The 18,092-nt window shown below is 34.3% G+C and overlaps 1 protein-coding gene across 11 annotated transcripts in view; it reads left to right on the top strand.

Moving 5' to 3' along the window:
* ZNF148 (zinc finger protein 148) overlaps positions 1-13,014 on the top strand; it is a 163,675-nt gene extending 150,661 nt beyond the window's left edge. For all 11 annotated transcript variants that reach the window (XM_042998893.1, XM_042998894.1, XM_042998896.1 and 8 more), the window contains 2 exons: positions 9,648-9,766; positions 10,086-13,014. In XM_042998893.1, coding sequence (XP_042854827.1) covers positions 9,648-9,766; positions 10,086-11,684 — 1,718 coding nt within the window. In that variant the 3' untranslated portion in view covers positions 11,685-13,014. The remainder of the gene's footprint in view (positions 1-9,647; positions 9,767-10,085) is intronic.
* Positions 13,015-18,092: the final 5,078 nt, after the last annotated feature.

Here is an 18,092-nt window from a genome sequence, read left to right as displayed (position 1 = left end):
TGAATTCTTCGCTAAAAGTTCTCTTATGCTACTTGCCCATGTTAGGTTATCTATACCATCCTTCTTAGATGCACTATATATGAAATAAAAGTGTTGGCTGCAATTAATGTAAAAAGGCAAATCATTTTTATTGTGACAATAGAGACAGTGGGCAAAAAATCAAAAGACCCTGATTAGGGCTCAGATTAGGAAAAAATATTTTAGTGATTAAAAAAAACTATGTTTTGAGAGAATGCTTCTTCATCCTTTGATGCCCTAGTTAATTTTTTTTTTCAATTTTTTTTTTTAACGTTTATTTATTTTTGAGACAGAGAGAGAGCGTGAACAGGGGAGGGGCAGAGAGAGAGGGAGACACAGAATCTGAAACAGGCTCCAGTCTCTGAGCTGTCAGCACAGAGCCCGACGCAGGGCTCAAACTCACAGACCGTGAGATCATGACCTGAGCCGAAGTCAGACGCTTAACTGACCGAGCCACCCAGGCGCCCCAATTTTTTTTTTAAATAAAGGAAAGCTGATGTGCATTTGCCCAATCTTATATGAGGATAGTGTCATAAATAAGAAAGATAAGCTGATGATGGGTTTCTTTCTTTTTATGGAATGCAGTACAGAATACTGCATAGAATAGAGTTCAGTATAGAATAGAGTCTGTTGATTTGGTAACCTCTTTATGTGGTTAGTGTAATCTTAATTGTTTTCTAGAGCACTTGTAGCTCCAGAGGTAGCTGGAAAATGGGATTTTATATTAAGTTCAAGATCAGACTAAAATGTTTACAAGTCAAGGTAGTGCTTACTTAGCTCATTGTTTAAAATTTACATTTGAGGTTCTAACTTAAATTTCCTTTTGTTATTATTTTAATTTTAATCTTGTACCGCCTAGGTGTTATCATTAGGACATCAATCACTTAGTGTTAATATGCTTAGATATTGTTACACGTTGTGTATTGGATGCATGTATTGGCCCATTAGAGAAATAAGATGTGGAAATTGCCATAATTGTATGATGTTCAGTTTAATTTTAGACTTAGGACAGTGTTTGTTTGTGTTCCACATGTGAGTCCTAGACCAACTCTCAAATCTTTAAAATTGTGAATAAGGTCTGCCTGGGATATTGCTCTTACTGGAGGTGACTGATAATTTTTTACTGTTGTCTGTCTCATAAAGCGAAGTCTAAAACCTAAGCCAAAAACAGCTCCCCACCTGTCATTTGCTGTTTCATCTTAAGAAGACTAGACCACTTAAAAAATTACAATGTAAATGTATAATTTCATAGCCCCGCAAAAGAAAAAAAGCCAAAGGAAACGAAAGAACTCTTTCTTCATTTTCTTTTGTGGGAGGAGGTGGTGACCCCAACCAGTTACTTTTTTAAATGGGCAAATATTATCAATGTTTCTAAAGTTTAAAATGGCAGAAGTTGGAAGTTTCTCCCTGACCTCCATTCTAGGGAAAGAAAGCCATTCTATTGTACTGGAAAGGTGGGCTTTAAAATTTGGTACCTGGAAAAATTACTTTTTCCTTAGTTAACTTAAAACCTTTTGGGGTTTTTTGGTCAGTATTGATTTAACCGATATGTCTTAATGTTACTGTGGCATCTTCACAGTTTTTATTACTGACCTAATTTATATTTCATTGGTTGTAGTTTAGTCTCAGATTATTTCCTATAGAAGATAGTTTTTTGCATAGTGCAAGCATACCTTATTCTATTGTGCTTTACAGATACTGCTTTTTTTTTTCTTCAAATTTAAGGTTTGTGGCAACTGTGTCAAGTATGTCTATTAATGCCATTTTTTGGATAGCATTTGTTCACTTTGTGTTTCTGTCACATTTTGGTAATTCTTGCAGTATTTAAAACTTTTCATTATTATATTTGTTACGGTGATCAGTGATCAGAGATTACAGCTTGCTGAAAGCTTAGATTTTTTAATTAAGAGAATGTGCTTTTTTAAGACATGCTGTTGCACACTTAATAGATTATAGTAGAGTGTAAACATAACTTTTATTTGCACTGGGAAATTTAAAAATTCATTTGACTCCTGTCATTGCAATATTTGCTTTATTGTGGTAGTCTGGAACTGAATCCCTCAATATCTCTGAGGTATACCTTTTATGCATTCTTCTTAGACTGATAAATGATCTTTCAAACCTCCTGGAAGGACTATAGGCAAAAGATACATTTTCTAAAGTTGTAAGCAAATAACTGAATATGTGATTACTAGCCCATGTATTTATTTCAGTAATCCTTCTTGTTTCCCTTTTCCAAAACTTATTATCAAAGTTAAGGGTGTTTGCATTTGGGATATTATAGTCTAGCCATTGGGTTTATAACTATAATCAATATGTAAATATAATGATAATCATTTATTATTAACCTCTTCATTTCTTTTTTTTAATAACTAACATTTATTGAACTATTAAAGTACACCAGGTTTCATTTTTAAATTAGTTCACACAGGTTATCTAATTTATTACTTTACAGATAAGAATATCAAGCCTTAAGAGTTTAAATAACATGCTCAGTTTCTCACAGTTAAGAAATACTGAGCCCAGCATTAAAATCCAGCCGGTCTGCCTCTAGAACCTGTATTCTTAAGTATTTACAGTGCTTCTCATAATAGTGCCTGATCTTTTTTGGTTAGTGTAATATTGGTTATTCTTGTGAATTTTGTCATACCTACCTGTTATTATGATTTGCTGAAGATGGACCGTTCCTTCTGTTGTGAACTATGTATTACTGGATAGGCCATGTGAATTTTGTCATAGGTTTAGTATTACCATAAATATTTTTGACCTAGATTTTAAGAAGACTTCGTTAAATATATTCACTATCATAGAATTGGTTTGGGGGAGGAATTTTAGGAGAAAATGATCCTAAAGGAGAGAAAAAACATGGTAAGTTTATAGGAATTGGAAGAAGGCAACTTTGATTAGAACTCAGAAAGTAAAGGAGGGAATTGTGAAGAAACCTCAGACATGCAGGGGCCAGTTGATAGAGAACCCAGTTGTTGTTGTTGTTGTTGTTGTTGTTGTTGTTGTTGTTGTTTTAAATTCTAACAGTGGAAGGCCATGGATAGGATTTAAAGGTGATCAGATGTACTTACATTAACAAAATCTGGGAGTGGTATGGAATTGTAAGGAGATGAGAGCAGATCCCAGAGAGACTGCTATAAAAAGGTTATTATATAAATAGTCCAGTCCAGGGCATGATAGTGTCTTGAACTTGGGTGATGACAGTGGGAAATGAAAAGAAGTGGGGGGGTTTGGCAGGGATTTAATAGGTGGAACCTGTTAATCAGTTGCATATGGAGAGAGGGGATAAAGAGAAGTTGTGTGGGCCTTTGGGGTGCAAAACTGGATGAATGGGAGTGCCATCCATATGAATAAGGAATCAAGAGAAGGACTAAACTGTGGGTTGAAGATCACAAGGTTAGTGTGGGATATGATGTATTTGAGATCCCCAGGTGTTCTGGAAGTGGATATGTTTGTTGAGTATGCAGTTTGGATGTATGGGTTTGCAACTCAGATTTAAGTGTAATTAAAGCGATGGAAGTAGATGAGTTTCCCTTCTTGCCAAATAAAAAGAAAGAAAAAGCAAAAAACTTAGGAGGAAGCCTTAAAGAACTAAAACATTTCATAGGTGGAGGGAAGAAGGTGAGCTGGGAGCAGGTGGAGATGCCTAAGGAGCATGGCTGCCATAGAAGGAAGCCAAAGAGAAAGCTAATTAAAAAAAAAAAAAAAAAAAAAAAAAAAAAGGGATCACTTGAGTTGAATGCTATTGAGAGGTCTACTAAGTTAACTGAAAAGATTTGGTTGAATTTGATAACTTGAAGGTGATGTGCAAGAACCATTTGATGAAATAAGTGCAAAAGCCAGATGGGAATGGTTTGAAGAGGAAGAAGAGGCATAGTTGAAACTGCTAACAATCAGATTAATATGTCAGTCCACAGTGAGCTACTTTATGCATAAAGTTTATGTCCTTAATGCTTGTATATCATTTGGCCCAACAATTACTCATATATTAGAGTAAGAATTCTTACCCGTAAGTAGCTCAATGTGTGCAGTGTTAAAGTTACCAGGGAGAAACACCACAGTGCGAAGAATTTGTGGTCTCGGTGGATAACCATTAGAAGAGAAACCCGAGGCTTCTTGGGTATTGGAGATTACCATTAGCAGAACACCTTGTTTTTTCCTCCCCATGTTACAGCTTTCCTGAATTGAAAATAGTATTTATAAACTTCTTATTTTTTAAGTAAGCTTTTTCTCCTAATCTTGAAATTACTCAAACGCTGCATAAATTGTCTTTTCTAGTAGAGGGGCCCTGGCTTTCAAGGGGAAAAGCAGTAAAAGGATTTTCTATGTGTTAATTTTATTCTTAGAGAAATTATGTATCAGTCATTTTATTTTTTATTTCCTTTCAAAAGACATAACAAAGTACCAAAGTCGGGAGTAAGATACAGAGCACATTATCACCATTACTTCCCCCACCACACCTGATCCCCCTGTTAATAACCCTGTTACCATTACTTTTTAATATAATATTTGAGAATAATAGCCAGCAAAAGTACATACACACAAAATATATTACAGGCCAAAAACCAATTTTTGCAACCAATATTACTGCATACTTGAAAAACCCATGAGTGTCAATGAAAAATTATTGCAAACTAGTAAATTCAGTAAAATAGAAAACCATACACTTTGTATATACACACCCACAGTAGAAGATATAACAGAAGAAAACACCCTTTTTTACAGTATCAACAATAAGAAATGTGGGATATCCCATATGAAGAAATCACTAAAACACTGTTGACACAAAACAAAACTTGATGAAATGGAAGGACATATTTCCCCTTCCCTGTCCCCCCCCACCCCACCCCACCCCCCCGCCCCGGGTTGGTTGGTTATTTATTTATTTATTTATTTAGTGGTAAGAAAGGTCAACATCATAAAAGATACCAATTAGAAAAAAATTTTTTTTAACGTTTATTTTTGAGAGAGCGAGGGAGACAGAGTGCAAGTGGGGGAGGGGCAGAGAGCGAGGGAGACACAGAATCTGAAGCAGGCTCCAAGCTCCAAGCTGTCAGCACTGAGCCAGACTCGGGGCTCAAACTCACTGAGAGATCATGACCTGAGCTGAAGTCATACATCTAACCAACTGAGCCACCCAGCTGCCCAGGGATACCAATATTTTAATAAGTTAACGTAAACATTTCAGGCAGCTCTCCCTTTCCTACTGCAGTTACTAGACAAGATAATTTTGAAGTAATATGGAAAGTGGATAAACCAGAACAGCAATGAGGGGGATTAGCCCTACCAGATGATAAAATGTATTATAAAGTCATAAAACATTTTCTTTCTGGCTTATGAACAGTTAGACCAATGGAACAGAATAGAAGGTTTAGAAATAGACCCATGGAACTTACTAGTATATGATTTTGATTAAAGAAGTGATCAAAAAAAGTGGAACTTTTCAGTAAATGGTGTTGGGAAAACTAGATAGTCATCTGGACCTCAGGATGAACCCCAGATATATCAGATTTAATGTAAAAGATGAAACTACAAATATGTCTTGAAAATATGGGCAGATTCTCTACATCCATGCTAACATTTGTGATTGTCTTTTTTATTTTAACTTTCCTATTGGGTGTGAAGTATATCATTGTGGTCTTGATTTGCATTATCCTAATGAACAATGATGAGCATCTTTTCAAGTACTTATTGACTGTTTGCATATCTTTGGAGAACTGTCTATTCAGATCTATTGCCTATTCTTAGATTGTCTTTTTAACTGTTGAGTTGTAAGTGTTCATTTCATATACTGGATGCATATCCCTTATCCGGTACATAATTTACAAATATTTTACCCCATTCCAGAAGTTATCTTTTCACTTAAAAAAAAAAAACAACACAACATGAAGTTGAGCATTTTAATCATTTTTAAGCATACAATTTAGTGGCATGAAGTACATTTAAAATATTATGTGACCAAATGAAAACCTCTAACCATTAAGCAGTACAACTCTCCTTTCCTCCCTATCCCAGGCCTTGGTAATCTCTATTCTACTTTTGTCTCTGTGAATTTGCCTATTCTAGATAACCTCATCTATGTGGAATCATTCAATACTTGTCTTTTTTGTGTCTGGCTTCTTTCATTTAGCATAATTTCTTCAAGGTTCACCCATGTTGTAGCATGTATCAGAATTTCATTTCTTCTTATGGCTGAATAATATATCATGGTATGTATATATCACATACTGCTAATCCATTCATCTGCTGATGGACACTTGGGTTGTTTCCATCTTTTGGCTGTTCTTAATACTGTTTCTGTGAGCATTGGGGTACAAGCATCTGAGTGAGTCGTTGTTTTCTATTTCTTTGGGTATGTACATAGAGTAGAATTGTCTGTGTTTAACATTTTGAGGGGTTGCTAGACTGTTTCCCACAGGAGCTATACCTTTTTTTCTTTTTACCTTCTTGATAGTGTTTTTTGAAGAATTAAACATTTTTTATGAAGTTCATTGTATTTTTTGTTTAGTTGATTGGACTTTTGGTGTCATATCTAAGAAATTATTACCTAATTCAAGGTCATGATATTTCTATGTTTTCCTCTGAGTGTTTTATAGTTTTCATTCTCACATTTAGGCCTATGATCTATTTTGAGTTTAGTTTTGTATATGATGCGAGGTAGGGGTCCAACTCTATTCTTTATGTGAGTGTCAAATTGGTCCAGCATCATTGTTGAAAAAAAAAAAACAAAACGATTTTTTCCCCGTTGAAGTGTATTGGCACCTATGTTGAGAATCAGTTGACCATAAATGTAAAGATCTATTTCTGGATTCTCAATTCTATTCCTTGATCTATGTCTATCCTTATGCCATTACCACACTATCTTATTACTGTAGCTTTGTAGTAGGTTTTGAAATTAGGAAGTGTGAGTCTCCCTACTTAGTTTTTCTTTTTCAAGATTGTTTTGGCTATTCTGGATCCCTTGCATTTCCAAATGAATGTTAGGATCAGGTTCTCAATTTCTGCTTTGAATTTGTAGATCTACTTGGAGAGTATTAACCGTCTTAAACAGTATTAAGTCTGCCAGTCCATGAATATCGTGCAGCATTAAATGAATTCTTATCAGTCCACTGATTTTCTCTTTTATCCTTTCTCACTTTTGAGAAGTGACTTTCACTTGTGAGCTCAATAAACTCTATCATCTACATTCTCTGTGTCAAAACATGCAACTGTTTTTTTCTTTTATTCTAAAATATAATCTGCACTCTCCTTCCCTTTTCGTCTTAAGTCCTCTGAGATCTTGTTCTTTTGATTATTAATGATAATATTTCATTTTAATCTTAGTTCAGTATTCCATTTCTCTCCTTCACTGGCTCTTTCCCTTCTGCCTTCAAATAAATTAATTTCAGTCTCTAACACTACTTGCTCTTAAATAGATTGCCTCCTAATTATTACTTCTCATCTCCTTTTCCTCATTTCTTTCACTTCCAAATTTTCTTAATAAGTTATCCTCTCTCCCAGCTTCGATTATTTCTTTGTTTTGTGGAATAAATGAATTGGTCTTGATTAGTTGTGTTAATCTTAATCTAGCCTCTGAACCGTTGAAGTCCGTGCTCAAAACCCTATTACATAGAAGTGGAACTATTCTGTCCTGAAATCTGGGTGGCACTCTTAGAGCCATTTGCCACAACAACATCAGCCTTTGGGGGTCTCTGTGGAGCCCCCAGTGGCACAGTTTGAAAGCTACCACAAGGTCCCTTCGGCCCTAAAATTTGGTAACTCCATAGCAATTACAGAAGTTGCATTCTTGAAAGTTTCAAATAATTTACTTGTCACCAAATTAAATTAATATTCTCCTAGGCACCATTTCTCCTAGACCTTTTATAGTAACTAAACCCTTAGTTTCTCTGTTGTTTCCCACTACATTTTCTTTCTTTGGCTTTAATTACATACACAGTCTCTTTAAGTGCTATTCACTTTAAATTCTAACACCGGCAAGAAGCTTTTCCAAATCATACCAGCTCAGTAACATTTTTCCCACTAGTAATCCACTATAATAATCATTTATGCCATTCATTTGACACTTAAGTGCACAAAATATTTTGAGCTACATAAAGATAATTTAGGCTCAGATTCTGCCCTTAAATGTGATCTTGTAGAATAGAGATGTACAAAATAATTAGAGATGAATTAATGAGTGCCATAGGAGAGCCACAGATGAAGTTAGTTCTATGGAAATTTAAAGAAGATCAAGATACTTTTCCTTGAAAGAATAGGGCAAAGGATCTCAGAAGATTTGGGTTGGAACTTGAAGGGAATGTAGCGCCTGAACACACAGGGGTAGGCATTCTTGAGTAAAGGAGCAGTGTGAATTGTAGCAGAGGTAGAAAAGCACAAGATGGTAGGTATTTTGATTTGGCTGGAGGAAAAGTTTTAAGAAGAAAGGTAGTGCGATAAAACGTTGTAAAAGTAAACTGGAGCTGGACATAGTTTTATTAGTTAGTTGTCTGTCTAATGTGTGCGTCTTGTTTTCCCAAGCTCTTTGAAGACAAGTAATGAATCTTACACTTTTAATCACCTGCAGCAGGTTATGGGTTAGAGAGCAAGTATTCCATAAGATTTTGTCAAATGTATGAAAGATAGAAACAGTTGCTTCCCAAAAACATACTATTCAAGGTAACTTATTATCACACCCTTCTGTTTACTGTGGTTTTATCAGTAAAAACTATTTTAGATCTCCATAGTAATGGTTCCTTACAGCCAAAAAGTCCTTATGACACTTTAAAACATAAAATGGAGGGGGTGGAAGCCGGGGTTATGTGTCTGGTGACCAGTACTTGGTTTGATTCATTCCCCGCCAAAAAAAGGGCCTGAGAAATTCTGGTTTGAGTTGAGAAAAGTGATCAGTTATAAACAAACCTTTTGAAATTTAGTCTGTAATTTAAGTACTTTTTATGTTTTAATGAATTAGATTTTTAAGACTATTTCCTAGGATTCAGATTTCATTTAACCACAAATATTTGTTGAAAAGAAATGAAGAATTGAAAAGGTGTATGCAAGTATTGTGTTGGACTATGTATGGGTAACATTTTCTTTTTTCAAAAAATTTTCTAAAATAGTATTTTGTATGATTGAATAAAAAAGATTAAACGCTTCAACCACTCTTACTAAAACCATGTCCATCTTGCTGTAAGTTCCTGGTACTGTTTGTCTCCACAGAGAGTGTGTTATGTACACACATAATAGAAAGGCAGGGAAATTGAGTATGCCTGCTTTCAGTCTTTTCTTCCCAATGGCACATGCCAATCTTTTATTTTTATAAAGCACAATATTCTTTAATGTTTGTTTATTTATTTTGAGAGAGAGAGGAAGAGTATGCACAAGCACGCATGCTGGGGAGGGGCAGAGAGGGAGGAGAGGATCCCAAGCAGGCTCCATGCTGTCAGCGCAGAGCCTGACTCAGGGCTCCATCTCACAAACAGATTATGACCTGAGCTGAAATCAAGAGCCGGATGAACTGAACCACCCAGGCACCCCAAAGCAAAATATTTTTTACAAATTAAATTGGAAGATATATTTAATATAGGGGTAGAGTTTTTGTCATAACACTTGTTTTGTTTTAAACTTTCTATATCATGTGCTAGGTGAAAAACCATTTCGCTGTGATGAATGTGGTATGAGATTCATACAAAAATATCACATGGAAAGGCATAAGAGAACTCATAGTGGAGAAAAACCTTACCAGTGTGAATACTGTTTACAGGTAAGGGGTGGTTTAAAATGTTTGTTTTTTTAACCATTTTGCTGAGGTATGATGGACATTGAAATTCTTCTATCCTAAATTAAATTATAAAATCATTCTAGTAAATTAGAAAATGTCACTACTAGAACTGTTTGAAGAACCTCCCAACTGCTGTTGATTAGATTATAATTGGCAAACGACTCAACAAATTCATTTGGATTTGCTTATATTATTCTGCTTCTGTCTATTTTTATATTAATTACTTTTTTCTTTTCTTTTCTTGCTTGACGAAAAACACAAACTAAAACAAAAACTCACTGCTGAAATCTGAATTTGACAGTATTTTTCCAGAACAGATCGTGTATTGAAACATAAACGTATGTGCCATGAAAATCATGACAAAAAGCTAAACAGATGTGCCATCAAAGGTGGCCTTCTGACATCTGAGGAAGATTCTGGCTTTTCTACATCACCAAAAGATAACTCACTGCCAAAAAAGAAAAGGCAGAAAACTGAGAAAAAATCATCTGGGATGGACAAAGAAAGTGCTTTGGACAAATCTGACCTGAAGAAAGACAAAAATGATTACCTGCCCCTTTATTCTTCAAGTACTAAAGTAAAAGATGAGTATATGGTAGCAGAGTATGCTGTTGAAATGCCACATTCTTCAGTTGGGGGATCACATTTAGAAGATGCATCAGGAGAAATACATCCACCTAAGTTGGTTCTCAAAAAAATTAATAGTAAGAGAAGTCTGAAGCAGCCATTGGAGCAGAATCAAACAATTTCTCCCTTATCCACATATGAAGAGAGCAAAGTGTCAAAGTATGCTTTTGAACTTGTGGATAAACAAGCTTTACTGGACTCAGAGGGCAATGCTGATATTGATCAGGTCGATAATTTGCAGGAGGGGCCCAGTAAACCTGTGCACAGTAGTACTAATTATGATGATGCCATGCAGTTTTTGAAGAAGAAACGATACCTTCAAGCAGCAAGTAACAATAGTAGGGAGTATGCGCTGAATGTGGGCACCATAGCTTCTCAGCCTTCTGTAACACAAGCAGCTGTGGCAAGTGTCATTGATGAAAGTACTACGGCATCCATATTAGATTCACAGGCACTGAATGTGGAGATTAAGAGTAACCATGACAAAAATGTTATTCCAGATGAGGTACTGCAGACTCTCTTGGATCATTACTCTCATAAAGCTAATGGACAGCATGAGATATCATTCAGTGTTGCAGACACTGAGGTGACTTCTAGCATATCAATAAATTCTTCAGAAGTACCTGAGGTCACCCAGGCAGAGAATGTTGGATCAAGCTCCCAAGCATCCTCATCAGATAAAGCCAACATGTTGCAGGAATACTCAAAGTTTCTGCAGCAGGCTTTGGACAGAACTAGCCAAAATGATGCCTATTTGAATAGCCCGAGCCTTAACTTTGTGACTGATAACCAGACCCTTCCAAATCAGCCAGCATTCTCTTCCATAGACAAGCAAGTCTATGCAGCCATGCCCATCAATAGCTTTCGATCAGGAATGAATTCTCCACTAAGAACAACTCCAGATAAGTCCCACTTTGGACTAATAGTTGGTGATTCACAGCACTCATTTCCCTTTTCAGGTGATGAGACAAACCATGCTTCTGCCACATCAACACAGGACTTTTTGGATCAAGTGACTTCTCAGAAAAAAGCTGAGGCTCAGCCTGTCCACCAAGCTTACCAAATGAGCTCCTTTGAACAGCCCTTCCGCGCTCCATATCATGGATCAAGAGCTGGAATAGCTACTCAGTTTAGCACTGCCAATGGACAGGTGAACCTTCGGGGACCAGGGACAAGTGCTGAATTTCCAGAATTTCCCTTGGTGAATGTAAATGATAATAGAGCTGGGATGACATCTTCACCTGATGCTACAACTGGCCAGACCTTTGGCTAAAAAAAAGTGTAAATAATACTGGCACTTTAGAACAGATTAATCAAGAGTGGGGTTACTCTGTGTAAATGGAGTGCTGTACAGATTTAAGAGCAATGCGTTATAACAAGTTAAGCTGATATGAATAGCAAGATAATCCAATAACTGCATTTTGTTTGGTTAGTCAGCATTCTTTGAACTGCCTTACATGTTGTCACCTTTATAGAAGCAATGCATTACTTGTTTTAGAACAGAAACTTGCTATTCCACCTACACCGAGTTTAAAAGGAAAAAAAAAAAGACTTTCGCACAATTGTTTCCTAATTGATAACATTGTACATTCTTAGGAGATTAGTAATTGTGTGAAATTTACTCATACTGTTTCTAAGTTTTTCAGCATAGTCATTGCACTTCAGCAGGGAATCTGAGTATACTTTACAGACAGAGTGAACTTCAGAGTTTAAATGTCAAGAGATTATGGCTTAAATAAATTAGTGTGTCCTATAGGAGGAAAAAAAGAAACCAAGAAACCACCGTTTAAAAAGAATGATATGCCATATACCCTTGATTTTCATTTTGCATTATATTGACATGTTTTTTTTTTTGAGAAAAGAAAGTAATAAAAATCTGATAGTCTAAGACTCCACTATTTAAAAGCCTAATTACTTTTAAAATATGCATACTTTCAAAACTTTTACCAAAATACGTAACTGTTGAAGCATTCACTTCTCAATGGAAGTATGCATATTGGTGTCAGTTTCTTTGTACAGTTGTACTTAGATATTTTTTATGATTTTTCATGTGCAGGTATCAAGGTTTTGAAGTTTTAGTAAAAAGATATTCTGTAGATTACATTCCCAAGAACATAATGCTTACACAAAATGTATATTCCACGTTTTAAAGCTTAATTGTATTTTACTTTACATATACACTTCAGTTAACATAGAGCACTTAGAATCTATTTGGTATTTTTGATTTCTCAAAGTAAAAAAAAAAATTAGATTTTTAGGTTTGATATGGTTGTGTCATAATCATCTCATAATTGACAATTTTAATTTTTGGCAATAAAAGGAAATTGGATATCTTTGGAACTGTAAAACCTGGTTTAATCCTTCTCTTTCTAGAATCTTGATAGATTGGATAATTAAACAGTATCCAGAGAAACTAAAGAAATGGGCATTTTAATTGCTTATTTTATCTTGAATTACTTTTTAATGAACACTGCTCATTACAATTTTACAAACCAAAAGTGTTTACTAATTCTAGTAACTACAATTTCTTTTTCAGCTAGATGAGTGATCGGAAACTTTTTGTTGCATTTCAAAATCTAAATAAACTACAGACTTTATCCTTATACCACGAATGTTTTTTTTTTTTAATATATATATATATATATATATACTTTGTCTTAAAATAATACAGCATGGTACCATAAATAGTGCTTTTATATATACACATATGTATACTTTTCTAAAGAATGATGGTTTGAGTTACACATTGGACAGTTTTAATTTTTGGAAAATAACATTACTTCTATTGATTTTATTATCCTCTTTAATTTGTTCCAACTTTTTTGCTTATTTTAATTTCCACCATGTTTGTCACAATGCACATACTGATGTAGCACCAGTGATACTCTAAAATTAATATTCTTGGAAGGTGAAACTTTATAGTTGCTAATTTCCACTTTAACTTTTATATTGGCCCTATAGATCTGCAGTCTTTGTTTCAGTATAGAATGTTACACATTTAAATTATTGTTTCTTTTATTTAATGTTATCCCAAGACTGTTCTCATAAAGGGAACAAAGAAAATATCAACCCTTAACATCTTTTACATTTATTTTGAATATTTTGGTGTTTTATGACAATGAATATAAATTATGTTTAATGTGGTTTCCTCTGTACGTTGGTTATTAAGCTTTGCTTGAAATATTAATTTTCCTATTTGACAGCTTTCTTTGCTGCCAAACTTTTCAAGAATTTTAGACTTCTCTGAGGTAGATGTTTAAGTTCTGCCATTACTGACTTTGAAGAATAGTGTGTGTTGTGTTATACATCATGCAATTGCAAGAAGGCTCTATTCAGGTGAGATGTGAAAAATGGAACTGTGCTCACGCTATATAGGTGTTTATATTTTTCTCATACTGTTATTTGATAATAGGCATTTATTTCCTGAGTTGATTTCTTTCTCTTTTTTCTTTTTCTTTTTCTTTTTCTTTTTCTTTTTCTGCTTCTTTTTCTTTTTCTTTTTCTTTTCCTCTTTCTCTTTTTCTTTTTTTCTTTCTCTTTTTCTTTCTCTTTCTCTTTCTCTCTCTTTCTCTCTTTCTCTCTTTCTCTTTCCTTTTTCCTTTTTCCTTTTTCCTTTTTTCTTTTTCTTTTTTTGAGCCTGGTCAAAAATTTTGTTCTTCAACAGCTTGTTCAGTCCTGGTATAGTATACAGTTTTTGTTTGTTTTAATATCACCAGCACAGTTTTTTTAGAGTGTGACTCTACTGCTGAGCAGTTAGGGTAAGCCAAGGAAGGCAGGCCTTTGAAAATGGTAGTTACGCAAGCAAAATTTCAGGTGTTGCATTCCTGTCTTTGGCACCTTTCTTTAAATATACATAATGGCAGACTTTTCTACCACATTGTAAGCATTTGATACTTTGACATAAGTTATTGACGTACCATTTAAGTATAGTAGTTGTGGCTCTCTTACTGTGAAATTCTAAATGCCTACCAGAATTACCTTGTATTATCATCATAGGATAAACATCTCAACAGTTTGGGTTTCCCCACTTTGCTTTAGAAAGTTACTTAATTTGTATCTGGGCATTAATAGTAAAAAGTAAGTAGCCTTTATGTGCTGCTGTAGATCAGAATATTGAGGATATGAGATAATCCTTCTGCAATTTGTGTTTTTCATTTCAGTTAGCAAAGTGTTCCATTAAAACATGCTCTTATACCATTAAACTTTTGGTCAATGTAAGGGAGGTATGCTTTTGCACTTAGGACCTACTCTCCTGTTTGAAGATTGGAAGCAGATCAGGTTAGATGAGGTAATCTCTGTTGAACATCTTGTAAAGCTTTTTTTTTTTTTTTTTTTTTTGACTTCTTATTGTACACATATTCATTTGGTTCAGAATATTTGAGTGGCTCTTAAATCTTTTGGATGTACTTGCAGATTTTCTGTTTGATACCATACAAATCCATCCTTTTAGCTCTGGCTGAGGACTGTCAGTGGTCGGGTAATTTTCCCTTTCTGACAGGCAAAAGAGGTCTTGTGCTCAGGGTAGGCTTTCATTACCACAGGGGAGAGAAACTTGCAAAGTGCCAGCTAGGTTAGATCTTTTGCCACTTCTTTCATTTTATCAATTTGGGTTTTTAAAGGGCTGTTTAAAAAAAAAAAAAAGCCGGGAAACTTTAAAAGTAGGCATTACTGTAGTACCACATTTCTTAGACATAGAACATCTTAAACTAGAACTTGTTTTTTCACAGTATAATTACTTGAAGAAGCACTATTATAATCAATGAGAAACTTTTTGACACTGCAATTTAATTTAAACTTTTTCCGTTTCAAATTGCTTTATTTCAGGGAAATAATTTTCCAGTTGTTTTGCTATATTCTGCAAATAAAACCATGTTTCCTTTTTTCACTTAAACGTTGGTAGGAAACAAACTAAAGCAGACAAACATTTCTTGTTGTGTTTGTTGCTTTCTTTAATCCAATGGATAAAAAAGTAAAACCCTGTAAACATTATTTTATTTTTTTATGCAATACCATGCTGTAAATACGGTTCATCAAATAAGGATGTACCTATGATTGAATCTTTAATTCTGCACAGTTAGAGTTTATATATAAACGTGTCTTGACAATCAAGGACTTTTATGTGAGTCTTCCTTTATGATGTTTATTAATGTTATGCATTCCATTTGTTTTGAAGTGAGTACCAATGTGCTAATTTGTATTGTCTGAAAGTATGTAATGTTTTTACAGCTTGTTTTTAAGAATCTGTAAATATGTACAAACAAATCACAGTACTGCTTTATGTTAGAAGGCATATGATGTTGTACTGTACGTAAGCAATAATACATAGCAGTGCTAACTGTACAAGTAGCATCAGGAAAGTTCTAAAAACATTTCAGAGTTATTCTCCTTATTTCATTTAATAATGATTATCTTTAATCAGTTTTTATAAGTAAATTCCATTGTTCCTCCTACTGGAACATAACACTGTTTACACAGCATAATTGAAGTTGCAGGGGAGACAGGCTAAATCTGACTTCATCTGTACTCACTTTCACTAAGCATTGAATGGCCTTACCACTCTTCTGCAAGATGGAGGAAGACCGCAAAACTTAGTGCCCATCACACTGAAGGAAGGGGGTGTGGTTTTTTTTTTGTTTGTTTTTTGTTTTTTTTCCTGCTTCTGTACTGCTACCTAACTTTGTGGTTTGCTTTGGATTTAATATTTGTTTCTGTTTTAGATTCAAGCCCATAAGTTTTGAGGTGACTTCAGCTCCATTGTGACATAGTTCTCTTCATATTTCATAGCTACATTTCAGTAATTCTAAACTTTCTACTTTGATTTTTAGATATGTATTTTTCAAGCTTGATTTCTCAGCTGAACAGATGAATTTATTCAACTTCAATACAAAGAAAGACAAACCTATTGTAGTTTGAATTGAGTAGATATTATACTGTACAGAACAGCTAACTATTTGAACACACACATCACTGCTTTAGAAATAAAACCGCCAATTTATAAATGTATATGACCTACATTTTATAGGAGAAATGTTTTTAAATGCTAGTCATTTATATAATGTGCTTTGAAGGATTTGCTAGTCCACTTCTGTCACTTTTTAGTACACTGGTATCTTTTATATGTAATGTATGCTTTTTATTATTGTAGCAAAGCATTTCAGTAGAATGAATTTTGCAACAATATGGGGGGAATTTTTCATTGTTGGATTTGAATTATACTGGATTTTATCTGTGTAGTCTTGTCTTTATTTTAATGCTGTCTGGAAGGGAACTTGGTATCCAAATAAAGCAGGTAACCTCATTTTACTTCAAGGGCATACTGTGTAGTGCTGAATTTAATCTGGAAATCTGACGATTTTGAAAAGAAAAACACATTTATAAAAATTGTACAGAAGAAATTAAATGTGTGATGGAAATCCTTATGGTGGAGCACGTTGAATTTTCTGATATATAGTGTTATTTTCCTGGGATCCCCTATGCCTTCTTTGTATTTCAACTAATAAAGGAAAAACCCTGTCATTAAAACTGGTAGGATAATAGGATATTCTGATTATACAGTATTACTTTTCCTATCCCATTTTCTGACCCTTTCTCAATCACTGTAAATTTTTATTTTCTATTTCCTATTCATAATTAAACCTGTACATATTATAGACACTGTTGTATAAAACTCAATTGGGTTGCTATGCTTGAATGGGTAACTAAGTGGAAATATTATGGATACTGAGAATTCGTAATATCAGAACAAATTTCCAGGAGAAAGGGGCATCATGTGTCCTGGGAAGGTCACAGCAGATGTTTCTTCAACCCTCTGGTCTATCTATGTGAAGGAATCCACTATAAACTTAGTATCTTGGACAAGTGGGTCTTTCCTTCCCCACCTCCCCCCAAATATATGAGCACTAAATTTCAAAATCTACTCAGGTGAAAATTACTTTGCAATGAAACTTACCACATTGAAATTTTCACTGTTAAAGATATTTGTGATATTTTTAAATACAAATTTTTGCTCAGTAGTCAGCAGCCTGACAATTGAAATTTGGTAAGTCAGTGTGTTTTAAAATATATTTTACCCTCCAAAGAGAATTGTTTTCAAACAATTGGGAGGACTTCTGTTTGTTTAAATGCATTTTTTAATTGTCATTGTAAAAATAAAATCTTGCTTGACCCCGTATTATGCCATGAATGAATTGCTGAGCCTTTATAATACATGAAAGCTTGTTTCATGCATAGTCATGGAACATAGAAATGTTCTTTAAACTGACCTATTCATTAAGTGGTTTAATGAGTTTCACAGCTTCTGGCATTGTTGTCATGTAGTTAACCTTGCCACTTGGAGTTTATAATACCATTTTATGTATTGTGATACTAAAGGAAGCTGTTTTGTTTTATTTTTAATTGAATTATTAGACTAATTTATATTTGCAAATTCTGCATTTTAAATGTGGACACTTGCTGTTTGAAAAATAAAAAAAAATACAGAATACAGTTTTATGAATAATTTCCTAGCTGACTTTTTCACAATATTCTGAACCAAATAACTAATGGTAAATATTTAAAAACTGGTGCATAGATTAATATTAAAAAGAGAAGGATGTCTGTATGGAATTCACAGTTTTTGTACAAATTGAGTAACCATCAGCAGGAACTTTACTTTTGTGTAGAATGTATAGGCAGTTCTAAA

Source organism: Panthera tigris, chromosome C2, assembly GCF_018350195.1.
Source record: "Panthera tigris isolate Pti1 chromosome C2, P.tigris_Pti1_mat1.1, whole genome shotgun sequence".
Lineage (NCBI taxonomy): Eukaryota > Metazoa > Chordata > Mammalia > Carnivora > Felidae > Panthera > Panthera tigris.
The sequence above is the reverse complement of the archived record's forward strand: the minus strand, read 5'-3'. Positions and strand labels throughout refer to the sequence as shown.